Source organism: Culex pipiens, chromosome 1 (genome assembly GCF_016801865.2).
Source record: "Culex pipiens pallens isolate TS chromosome 1, TS_CPP_V2, whole genome shotgun sequence".
Classification (NCBI taxonomy): domain Eukaryota; kingdom Metazoa; phylum Arthropoda; class Insecta; order Diptera; family Culicidae; genus Culex; species Culex pipiens.
Window position 1 is genome coordinate 61,652,409 of NC_068937.1, and position 12,368 is coordinate 61,664,776.

At 41.6% G+C, this 12,368-nt stretch overlaps 3 protein-coding genes across 4 annotated transcripts in view; 2 read left to right on the forward strand and 1 right to left on the reverse strand.

Moving 5' to 3' along the window:
* The window catches only part of LOC120419905 (protein trapped in endoderm-1), a 48,089-nt gene extending 47,457 nt beyond the window's left edge, over nucleotides 1-632 (forward strand). Inside the window, exons 5-6 of the mRNA XM_039582773.2 lie at nucleotides 151-387; nucleotides 460-632. Coding sequence (XP_039438707.1) covers nucleotides 151-387; nucleotides 460-565 — 343 coding nt within the window. The 3' untranslated portion in view covers nucleotides 566-632. The remainder of the gene's footprint in view (nucleotides 1-150; nucleotides 388-459) is intronic.
* A 78-nt stretch (nucleotides 633-710) lies between these two features.
* On the reverse strand, nucleotides 711-7,957 carry LOC120419904 (dual specificity mitogen-activated protein kinase kinase 6-like). The gene is made up of 6 exons (XM_039582771.2): nucleotides 7,478-7,957; nucleotides 7,021-7,411; nucleotides 6,815-6,947; nucleotides 1,617-1,697; nucleotides 1,436-1,557; nucleotides 711-1,361 (listed from the first exon to the last, which is right to left on the reverse strand). Exons 1-6 carry the CDS (start codon nucleotides 7,543-7,545, stop codon nucleotides 1,137-1,139), a joined length of 1,020 nt encoding a protein of 339 aa, XP_039438705.1. The 5' UTR covers nucleotides 7,546-7,957; the 3' UTR covers nucleotides 711-1,136.
* A 1,062-nt stretch (nucleotides 7,958-9,019) lies between these two features.
* LOC120419899 (histone acetyltransferase KAT6B-like) lies at nucleotides 9,020-11,105 on the forward strand. Of its 2 annotated transcripts, XM_052709213.1 has the most exons (6): nucleotides 9,020-9,205; nucleotides 9,286-9,512; nucleotides 9,577-9,994; nucleotides 10,059-10,171; nucleotides 10,240-10,719; nucleotides 10,785-11,105. In XM_052709213.1, the coding sequence occupies exons 2-6, from the start codon at nucleotides 9,354-9,356 to the stop codon at nucleotides 10,926-10,928; spliced, it is 1,314 nt and encodes a 437-aa protein (XP_052565173.1). In that variant the 5' UTR covers nucleotides 9,020-9,205; nucleotides 9,286-9,353; the 3' UTR covers nucleotides 10,929-11,105. The 2 variants fall into 2 exon arrangements, with proteins under 2 accessions (XP_052565173.1, XP_039438701.1); XM_039582767.2 differs by having other exon boundaries at nucleotides 9,020-9,512.
* Nucleotides 11,106-12,368: the final 1,263 nt, after the last annotated feature.

The following is a 12,368-nucleotide window of genomic DNA, read 5'->3' on the forward strand; positions in this document are numbered from 1 at the left end:
CCACCTCAGAAAACAAGTCATTCCGTCTAATACAAGGGTGATAAGGAATGATTTAAGGAATAAAAATAGCAATACAATGATTTTTGCCTCTTAAATTTTTTTCATCTCTTTAATTCGCCATACTGAAAAAAACGCTTCTTTATTCCACAGTGCCAGCGGTTCGGGCCGGATCGAGTCCTTTTTCCGGAACAAGGAGGACTGCCGGCTTACGGTGACGCTGCTGACGATCTATCTGTGCTTCCTGATTTGCTTCATGCCGCTGATGTTGGCGAACGTAATCGACGACGACGGTTCCCACGCAAATTTGCACGTGTTTGCTAGCGTGCTTGCGTGGATGTCGGCGGTCATAAATCCCTTCATTTACGCAATCGGTAGTCAGAATTACAGGTAAATTGGTCAAAAGTCGGTCCTTCCCTCGCACGAATAAAGCGTTTCTATTTTTTGTCGTTTCCATTCCAGGCACGCGTACACAAAGCTTCTGTCGGAAATGTGTTTCTGGAAGACCAGCGTCGAGCTGCGATCGTTCGACGAGATCAACAAATCCCGGACGGTGGACCATTTATAGCACATGATGATGACGGCGATAGTTTATGCAGCGAATAAAAGACTTAGCTTTATGTGGATCAAAGTGATTGATGACTTTGTTTGAAGGAATATCACAGCATCAAAAGTTTAGGGAAGAAATCGGAATTGAAAAAAATATAACGTTAGATATTAATAAGTTTTTTTTTATTCAATATAACTATCAATCGAATCATACTCAATGCTACCTAAAGATGAAATAGTTATTTTCGAATAATGTCCTACAGACAAATTTGTACACAGAAAAAACTTTCAAACGCATTCTCTGATCAATTTAAAGAAACTTCCGTCGAAAAATAATGATTTAGAATCGAATTATGTTTACCTAACATTTTGTGTGAGTAAGTAATTGAACAAGTAGCGAAAGAAAGAAACGTGAAAAAGAAAATCAAAATTATGGCATATTATTTGTAAATTGTTCGCAACAACTGCTGCACAAAGGCGCACTGTAATTCCGCATCTTTTCTTCGACCAGAAAACTCTTAAATTAAATATGTTTCTTTTAAAAACCCTAACTAGGCGCGGCTGGTGCACTTTTCTTTTTGTATATATCACTAGTTGGTCGGCGGCGGCGGCCCGGCAGCCAAATCCAGAATCTCACTGACGAACGTCGCCACGTCGGTCGTCTTTTCCGTGTGCTCCTGGATGAAAGGGTGGTTCAGCAGCTGTTCGTAGTTGTACCGGTTTTGGAAATTTTTCTGCAGGCAAGCGATGATTAAGTTTTTGAACACATCGCCGAAATCGTCCGACCGGAGCCGGGGAGGGTCATCTTTGACGACCTGGAAGCAACAAAAACCCAACAACCAATAAATTAGTATTGATTGACCGAGTAGAAAGACATTCGTCATGTTACCTGTTTTAGCTGCTCGAACGGCGAACCCCACGTGCTGTACGGGAAGTTTCCGGTGGCCATCTCAATTAAGCTTATGCCCAGGGACCAAACGTCTGATTTAATGTTGTATTCGCCAGGATTTCCTGTTGAATGTCGTGATTGTTATTCCTTGGTTACGACCTGTGTTGGCAAAAGAACCTACCTTGCGGATCTATCCTTTCCGGTGCCATGTAAGGTTTACAGCCAGCATCGATCGTTTTAGCAACGGAATCTACCAGATATCCTGTTTGAAAAAAAAACGTTTTTTTCAGTTTAAAGTCGTTGTCTTTTCTACCTAATTAACTTTAATGTATATTTAAATGATACTTAAATGCCAATCGTGTTCCCTTTTAAAGAACAAAAGTTCAATGGGGAGAGCGATTGATATTATGGCGGTGTAATATTATTGTAAAACTTAAATAAAATATCATTGTTACCTTCGCCATATTGGTCGCCCTCTTGGGTTAAGACAATATTTGAGACACTTTTAAGGTGAAACGGGAAAGCAACGCCTTATTGACTCCACGACTCGAGTTTTTGGGAGCACCTTAAACGCAAACGCCGTAAATTAAACAAGATCCGTCTGTCATGTTCAGAACTTGATTTAAGTTGAACCGATTTTGTCCAAGAACTGAATTCCCGTTTCACATTAATATTTCATTTTCCTGCATCCCGGCCGGCCAATGTTTCTTTTTAAAAATCATTAAAATCTTGAATCAGAATACATCATATGAATATTCATCATATGAATAGTCATCAGAATACATCATATGAATATTAAAAAAAAAAAAAATCTGCACGTTGTTTGTAAAAGCATTTTACATATCATGATTAATTTTTCATTTGAATTTACTATTTCTGGGCTCTGTATTCAGAACCATCATTCAGAACTATCATTAAAAATCATTAATCCAATAATATTGTTACCCAATTCTGCTAAAATGCGATAGATTTGTAAAACTTTTGTTATGAAAACACGACTTTTAAAATTAAAATTGCAACTACAACTAAGAATAACGCGATTGAGTTCAAGATTGAGTTGTTTAGGCACCTCTGGGGAACAGCTTTAATAGAGTTACAAAATTACACACAGACATCACATATGTGGAACTTTAGGTTCAAAAACGGGGACAGTACAGGTGCTGCCTCTCGCGGTGGAGAGCTGCAACTTTTCTACCAGTTTTTATGGCAGTTTTGCACCGATGGGTCGTCCATAGTGCGTGTAGTAAGAATACTTTGAATTTTATAAAATTATTTAAAGTAGCAAATTATTTATTGTTAGTTTTGGATAACAGCATGTATTTCCATCCAGCACATAATGTTGACCTAACGGCACTTCGGCGTGCAATTTAACTTCATCATTTTTGACTGAACTCTTGTAATAAAACTCGGAAACTTTTGAAGGGACTAAAATGACCGCCAAAATCACGCTTAAATTGGCCAAAAATAACCCCCCTCCCTCCTATGTCACACTTTGTTACGCTGGCTCCAACGTAGTCAGATTTTGTTGATTTTTTGAACAATTTTTGCATGATATATAAAAAGGATAATGTTCAAATTCGGAGAGCATTCGCTAGTTTTAAATTGTTACAGGTTGTATATGGATTTTTATTTTGTTGAGTGATAGAAATCAGAATATTTTTAAAAAGAAAATCTGATGATTTAAGCATATTAAATCTATCATCAAAAACTTTGTTTCTTAAAGCCTTGTGTCGTGTTTGATTTATGAGTGAAGTTTAACAGACATTAAACTTTTTCTAGATATATTCTTAGACTGAATTTTCAGTATTCAAGAAATAGTCTAGCGTGCCGTCACGGTCTTACAGACCCCCTCCCCCTTTTGTCATACTTTGTCACGCTTGTGACAACCCCCCTCCCTACTATAGCGTGACGTATTTTATGGATGACGCCTTGCCGTGATTGCAAACAAGATTTCCAGGCAGCAACATAATTTCAGAGCAACGTTCCGCCAAACCTGGTTATGTTTTTCTTGTACTGATAGCCGATTATAATGGTTTATTTTAATGTGCCTTTTGTGCCTTGAACAATCTGTTACAAGGTATCATTGTCAAGTAGATTCTAATAACTGCCAGTAGATGTAACTTATTAGTAAACCTTATTTTAATTTGAACCGTTCTCACTTGATGATCATAATTTTGCTTTAATTATAATTATTTGCTGTAATTAAATCTGATAATAACACATAATTTTTTCTAACTTGAGATGTTTTTGATAATGATACTGTAACAATATGTAACCTATGTGTTTTTCTTTTACTACTTATGCTTACTTAAAACCAAATTTTAATCTTCTAGTAAGTTTCCCTATATTCAACATTTTCAAAAGTTACTCAAATGACAACATCCTATTTTTCGTTCACTTTTTAAATTAATATTTTTTTTACAAAATTTTGGTTGATTTGTATAACGTCATTTAATCGTAAACAGATACCGGTTACATGAAATATGCATTGACCCCTCGTCCGATCAAAACTGGTATACTGAGAAGATGCCTCAAGTAAACAAAATCGCAGCATGCCATGATTTGAATTTTCATTTTTCTTCTCGCGCGCCTCTCGTGTCAGCCGTTTGTTTTTGCAATTTATCTACTTTTCATGCTCCAAAATGCCGGAAAAATATGTGCAGTTAAAAATTGCATGTTCAATAATCATTCTATTCCTTTGGGAACAGGTATTTAGCTAGTGCTGGTAAAATGGCTTGAATTCTGTGACATCGAACAAAAATAAGGGAGGTCGTCTTCCTCCAATCCCCCATTCGCAACATCAAAATCTGCTCCTTTCCTTTTTAAAACCACGATTTTATCAACCCATCAGTGAAATAACGAGGGTGAGCAAGCTTTAACTGTTGAAGAAGAGCATACAAAATGAAGTGTTGGCAAAGAAATCGCGCCACTAAAGCATCATAATCTCCACAAGTCGATCATGTTTGGAAACATTACTTGAATTACGCAGAATTGGTAGATAAAACAAAAACAAGGCCTGTCTGTCAATCTGCGAGTGGTATAAGAGCTTCAATTTTTTTTGCTGAGTAGGCTGTGACTAGCTTGGACAAATTTACACTATACCAGCGACAAAGCTCCACAATCGTCCCACTTTTTGGGCTAACAGGATGTATGAAGTTCCAACCATGTGCAGACATAGAGATATCCACGCGCGAGAGTGTGTTAGTGTTTAACAAAATTACACACAGACATAGGCAAATCGAGTAGAATAATTCGTCTGTCAAAATCAGCTGTGTCCTTTGTTATACCACGAGCACGTGGTAATCAGCTGTTTTTTACAGACGATTGATCTACTCGATTAAATTGCCTATGTCTGCGTAAAAATAGTGTAAACAAAATCAGCTGCTTGGAATTCATCCAATCACAATCGATCAAAACCAAAACAATAGAGTTATCTACGTGCGCATGTATTGCGTATACGTACACCAAAAAGATTGAGGTTAAATTTTGTACCGGCCAGCAAAACAAATGGTGCGCTAGTGTGTGTGAGGTTGGGCTTAGATAACTCTATACTTCAAATACAAATACTAACACAGAATCGTGGTGTGCGTGAGAGAAACCGTGGAGATCTCTATTAGAGAACCTGGAGCTTATATAATAACCTCCAGGTTCTCTAACTTTAATAGTCAAGATGTTTTGTGTTAATTTTATGTTAGACGAGATGCGCACCCTTTATGCAAAAACTTTGGTTTTGTATTTTCCGTGTATTTGCAAACGTCAAAGAACAACAGTTTAACGTGTACCCGTGGTGAAAAGACGCGTGTTTTTACTCGGCTCGGCTACGGAAGAAAAAACCGAAACTTTGAAGACAGTCCACTCGATTCTTGTGAATCTCCGAAGACATTGTGGTCCTACACGAGCCGGAGTAGTGTTTCGGGAGTGCACTGGTAAACAGCATTACACTTTTTTCAGTTCACTTTTAAACAAATGTATGGGATTTTTCAGTTCAAGTATGATTACACGAAAGTGTTCGTTCAAGTATGATTACACACTTTCGTGTAATCATACTTGAACTGAAAAATCCAATACAAGTGTGTAAAAGTGAACTGAACAGTGTGTAATGTTGATTATCAGTGTGAATTCGACGGGTTATCGACGGAACATCTGATTGCGATCACGGTCGAGGTGTGAAGTGACGTCGTGGAACGTAGCAACCATGTCGTGAAAAAGTGCGTGTTCGTTCGGCAGCTTGTGCTGTTGTCTTTCGCGATGTGTCCGCGAGTGAGAGTGTTTGTGGGGCGTCGTCGTAGCACAACCTAGCGACGGGCATGACGGATGATGTTGAGAACACCCAAAGGTGGTAAGAGGAAGACACCAAAGTAGTAAACACCCGCGAACGCGGAAAAGCGATCAGGACGACCTCTGAGCAACCGCACCAAAACCGTTGCAGTTGAAGATGGTGGAGGACTGCTACGCTGAGTTCAAAGCGAGGAGCTGCACAACATTCTTACGATCCAGCTCAACGAGTTGATCGAGAAGCTTCCGAAGCCGAGCATCGTGCTCGTCCCGGCCGCTTCCGCGATCGCAGTTGTGCCACAGTACATACCTGCCACCGTTGCCGAAGTTTGATGGCACTTACGAGAACTGGATTTGGTTTAAGTGCATGTTCAGGAGCTTGATGGGCCGGTTCCTGAGTAAGGCTCCATCGATGAAGCTCTAACACCGTCGGCGTGATCGACCCGGACATCATAAACAACAACGACTACGAGGCAGCGTGGGCTCTCATGGTGTAGACCTATGAGTGATAATCGACAAGCACATTGGAGCTTTGCTCAATCTATCAAGGATCACAATTGAAACGCCGTCGAGTTTCGGAAATTGATCGATACGTGCGTTAAGCACTCCGAGGTGTTAAAGAATCTGCAACTTGCTGTCGCGAGGAGGAGGTGCGATCAGGAAAATTCGGCAGGTCAGATCACTTGGGAGCTGGATTGTTCTGGAACATGATAAAGTTAGGGAAAATCACGATGGCGACGAACCTACCCTCCCTCCGAAAAACGTAATTGGCATGGGTGAGTAAAAAGTAAGTTTGGACTGTCAAAATAGAAATTAAAAAAAAAAAAATACACTTTGCATACATTTTTTGGCAGTTTTGCAAGATTGCATAAACGAATTTCTAGTTAGTTTTTTTTGTGGCAAAATTTTCGACATGAATTTTTAAATAAAACGTAATACTAGGTTTTGTCGAACTTAAAATTTTTCGCATGTTTCATCACAAAATGCGTTTTATCGGAAGTATTCGAAAATAGTAAGAATCGGGTAATTTAGGTAAATGTGCAGAACATTTGAGATTTTCTTGATGATTCTAATATTTTTTCAAATGTGTTGTGCCATGCTTACCTGAAATTCCAAAATCGCAAATTTTCACGTCGCCTTGCCTATTGATAAGTATATTGGACGGCTTTACATCTCTATGGATAACACGCAGCTTGGTGTACAGATAATTAAGTGCATTAACAACTGCGACTGCAATCTGTAATTAGAAATCATTAGCGTCGCCTTGCTCACGGGACACACAAACGCACCCCCTGCCAATTGGTACTTGCCTTGCCGAGAATGTCCTCGGGCATTTTCCGGCCGTTCTTGAACACGATTGGGTAAAACTTGTCTATGCTAGTGTCCATCACTTCCATGCAAATCCAGACGTCGCCCTCGCGAAACAACGCCCCGTAAAAGTGGACCGTGTACTGGCAGTCACTGGCCCGCATCGAAATGTCCAAATCCATCAGCAGCCGCTTCTGCTCCTGGGTTTGACCGGTGGCCGTTATCCGCTTCACGGCCATTATGGTGTTGGTCTGCTTGTGGCGCATCTTCTCCACAATTCCGTACGCTCCCCGGCCCAGATCGCAAATTTTCTCCAGGTTGTCTGCCTCAACCACAAACGTGTTGCTGCCGATGGTAATGGTGGCCGTTTTGTCCAGGTTCCTGGGGGGCGTCCTGCAATAAATCACACATTTTAATTTAGCTTTCAAAACCCCTCAGAACTCCTTGCGATCCTCTTACATTGGGGTGGAATTGGTTGCTTCGGTCACGTTAATTTTGAGACCGGGGCCTTTCGGACGTCGGGACATTTTAGTGGCAAGTTCAAGGTTAAACCTCGCACAAGCAATAAGGAACAAACGCTACAATGCGATGCGACAACCACTCCTCACTTCTCAATCCGACACTGATCCGCTCAAGTTGGACACGACTTTTTTTTACATAATAATCTCGCAACTCCGCTTTTGGACCATTAATGGCGATCTCGGCGGAACACACGATCTCGGATGTAGCGGAAATCAAAACACAGATTTTACATCACTCCCACCATCGAATGCCAAATCACACAGAACTCACGCAAACAGTCCGCTTCAAAAAACTATTTACAACTACAAAATTCAAACAATTCTACAAAAATACATTTTAATTCCACAAAAATAGTGGAAAAAATTCCTTCTCAACATGCAAATGCAAAGCGACAGCCACAGAGGACGGAGAATGACAGCCAAAACTTCGGAACGTCAACGATTGAGGGTCGTGCGTAAATTACGTGGCCAATTTCGGATTAGAGAAACTCTATTTTATATAAAAGAGATCTCGAGATAATTTTTTGCGACAGTCGAGCTTAAATTCAATAAATTAGTGAGAGAACTTAAAAAGCAAATTTTTAACTCCCCAAAGTTGAGCTTTTCAGCACTTAAATAGATGCTGAAAAGTGCTTTCCAAAAATCAAATCAACCTCTTTTTACACCTTAGCTGTGTGTTCGACCCGGGATTTGAACTGACGACCTTTGGATTATGAGCCCAACTGGCGACCAGCGACTATGTCGAGACAGGTTTTAACCCAGGAAGACGACTTTGCTGGGACCAACATTTACTTCCGCATCCGACGGAAGGCACGATCAGACAAACCTTGTCTCGAAAAATGCTACCGGTCGGCCCCGGGATCGAACCCAGACCAACTAGGGTGATAGGCAACCACGTTTGCGACTACACCACCTGTTGCCTGTAGCAAGAGGAAAGGCATAAGCCATCGGTACTGGCAATAGTGGTCAAATTATGGAAATAACCATAAGTATTGGAAAAGCTTGACAAAGGTAAGAGACAGAAGGGAGTATTTTTTTTTTGTTTTTAGCGTGACGTTCTTTGTGGATGAAGCCTTATGCAATGTTAACAATGTCATAAACCTTAACATGTTAGCATTAAGTTAAGAAATAACCATTGAATCCGCTTTGTAAATGCGGCTCCAATACTTTTCATAGGTCATATCTGGAGTTTTTTTAGAGGTCCAATAAACCAAACCCCTGACTCAAGGCGGTTTAAAAAACACCCAAAAAGCAGAAACTGGAATTTTGGTTTATTAAACCTTAAAAAAAATCCAGATATGAAAATCTTACTTTTTTATCAAGTTTTTGGACGAATATTTTTTAATTGAGATTTCTTCTACTCTTGTTTCAAAAATGCACTAACAGATTACCGCGTCGTTAAAATCCATCAACCCCTGTGAAAACCATAAACTACAGATTTGTTAGGAAAGACGTACTGCTTGTTTTTAGCCAATTGATTGCAGCTCTCTTGACCACGAATGAATGCGAGATTCTACGATTCCTACTGTTGCAAACTGTTGCAAAGATAAAATTCCTGTTGGAAATCCTCGCTGGAGGGCGATTTGTCCTTATTTTAACTACCCGAACCGAAGCACGCTACAAGAGTTAGTTGCTGTCAACAACTTTGTTCGTGCGTAGGTCTGTGGTACGACGTCAAACATTGCACTGTGCACTCATTCACAAAACAGCGCGTTGTCGTGAGCTCACACTTACGGGTTCCCACAGGTTCATCAGGATCAACCGACTACGACCGGTGACCGCAGAGCGTAGATTCCACCTGAGAGTTGTTCACGATGGTTAAGGGTAGGACTAGTGGTGGTGGTGAAGTGGAGAACGGCGGCGGTGGCGACAAGTCTCCAGAGGCAACGGCGAATCCGGGGACTTCATCCGGTGGAACCGGTTCGACGTCGGATGGTGCCAACATTTCGACGCGTGTTGGTTCCAGGACCAAGGTGAGGACACAACTTAAGTTGATTCGGGATGATATTGATGATTGTTGGTTTTATTTTCTAACAGAAAGCAAAGGTCGTGTTCGATCCATCCGATAATTATGTGCCGCGTAAGCGAGTCCGCAAAAGTGACCTGGCTGCGGAGATTGCGGCCGTCATTGGGGCGTCCCCGACGTCGTCCAAGACGGAGTCGGTGCCGCCAAAATCGCCGACCAAGCTGGAAAAACCTGTGGAGAGCAGCAGCAGCAATAGTAGCAACGGATCAAACGCCGTAGTTAAGCCACGTTTGTCCCAGAGTCCGGTGGCACTACCCAAGCCCAAAGTGCTAGGAAACGGACCGTCGTCATCGTCGTTGGTAGATGGTGTCGGGCGTGTGGCCACGTCTACGCCTACGAGCCCCGTACGCAACTGCGACATGTGCCACAAGGTAGAACAGCTGCGGAGAGGATTCAAGCTGATTGATTGCTCAAATTGTGCATTTAGAGGTGAGTTCAGCAGGTTGAAGTCTTCATGAAACAGTTGTCGTAACAGATTCCACTCATCTTCCAGCTCATTCTAAATGCTTGCGTGCCCATCCGATGTACAGTAAGTTCCCGATCCAGCTTAACTTTCGTTGTTTCCAGTGCATCGATTGCGTCGTTTGTGGCAAGTCTTTACGAGGCGTAAGTATCCAATTTCCCTTACCTATTCCCTCCGCACTGTCTAACCGTGCCCCCATGTTCCTTCCCAGGGCAAGCTACTGTTCTGCTGCGACTGCCAAAATGCGTTCCACCAGAACTGCCACGGGCCACCAGAGTCGGGAGAGAGCGGCAGCAGTTCAAGCCGTTCCTGGGTGTGCAAGCAGTGCTTCCCGCGACCGGAGAAGAAGCGCTCACAGTCGCCCGACGACAAGCCAAAAGAGGCTCCCGCTAAGGAAGCTATAACTGTTGCCGCCGTCGTCGCTACACCCGCCGATGAATTTGCCGGGTTTAGCGATAACGAGATTCGGAAGGATTCTCTGTCCCTGTCGGACGGTGGCACCGCCAATGAAAGTAACGACCTGGCAGTCACAATTAAGGAGGAAGTCGTGGACCCGGTAGAAAATGGCGAGCAGAAGCAACTCGAACCACGTCTCAACAGCTTTGAAAACGTTCAAAACTGGACCTGCGAGGAAGTGTATCGGTACTTTATGCACCACTTTCCCGACTATGCCCATCTGTTTAAGGAACAGGTACGAAGCAACTGAGATCCTCATCAAAATCCCTATATAAAATGTCTTTTCTATCCCAAAACCAGGAAATTGACGGCCCTTCGCTGGTGCTGATGCGCAAATCCGACGTCCTGTCCTTTGGACTAAAGCTCGGACCGGCCATTACGCTATACCAACGGATCGTCATGATGCAAAACAACGATCCGGATTTTCGTCTCACGTGGATATAAAGGATTCATTCGCTTAAATTGTAAAAAAAACATTATCGTCTCAACGTTTAGTGATTTATTTATACATATGTAAAAGATTTCAGTTCAGTGCGGTCTGCGCTAGCATTAGAGACTTTGTAATTCTAGGGCAAAATCGAGTTGAAATATTTTGAATAAAGAGCTCCAGTTTAAAACTCATGATAGTCTCTGAATCATGTCAAAATCCATCTAAGTATTTTATTAAACTTGAAACTCCTCACATCATTTAAAATTTCTGTTTTAAAATGCTTTTAGCATATTTCTTTGGAATGCATAATAAGCGCACGTGCGTGTGTGCGTGTCTCCCTCCTTTGCAGTGATGGCGGGCAAGGCCTGCGAGATTTAGTTTACACGTTTCATAGAGCTTACCTGATGGTACGTATATTTCAGCTTGCTTTGGTTACCATGACGATGTATAGTTTTTACCCAAAATTGATCTTGTTGTAGGTGTTGAGTTTTGCTTAGAAAAATAGAGTTATCTACGTGCGCATGTATTGCGTGTACGTACACGAAAAAGATTGAGGTTAAATTTTGTACCCACCAGCAAAACAAATGGGGTGCTAGTGTGCGTGAGCTCGGGCTTAGATAACTCTATAAAGTTATCTAAGCCCGAGCTCACGCACACTTGCACCCCATTTGTTTTGCTGGCGGGTACAAAATTTAACCTCAATCTTTTTCGTGTACGTACACGCAATACATGCGCACGTAGATAACTCTATTGCAGTCAGTTTCCAATGTGTAGTAAGCCAGCACTCTCACCCAATCACTGAATATTCTAACAGAGCTGGTTCTACCAGGTTCCTGCTAAAGTGCTATCAGAACTAGGGGTTAATCACTTCGAGTATACTGCATACGCGTATCATACGCACCTAATATTCTCATTGTTTGCATACCGTATTGTCGACTACAGACTGTCCTAGACAAACTGTAATATAGACCCCATAATCGTCACATATGAGGTTACACTCAAAGTCAGAAGTATCCCTCAAAAGGGTACTTTCAATCCTCAAAAAGGATACTTTCTATCCTTTTTAAAGTTCACCCGGCGTCACCCTTTTAAAAGGGTATGTCAAATTCAGTACATTTTCGATACCCTTTTAAAGGGTGACGACGGGTGAACTTGAAAAAAGGATACTTTTTACTTTGAGTGTATATCTACCCAAATATCGCACCTGACCACGTAGGTGCCTGTTCTTGGTCATTCCCGTCCCAAAAACGACACCTGTCAAACCACTCAAAAGGCACTTCCAAAATGAATACTGAGTTCTTTGAGTTCATTTGCTACGTCACGGGTTTCTTGCCAAACAATGTAGCTTTTTTTCATAAAATTATTTTTATTAGGTCCTTTTCGGTACTGGGACCTGGTTAGGACCGAGTCGGCTTTCGTAATTACATTTGACTTAATAATTACAGAGGATCTTG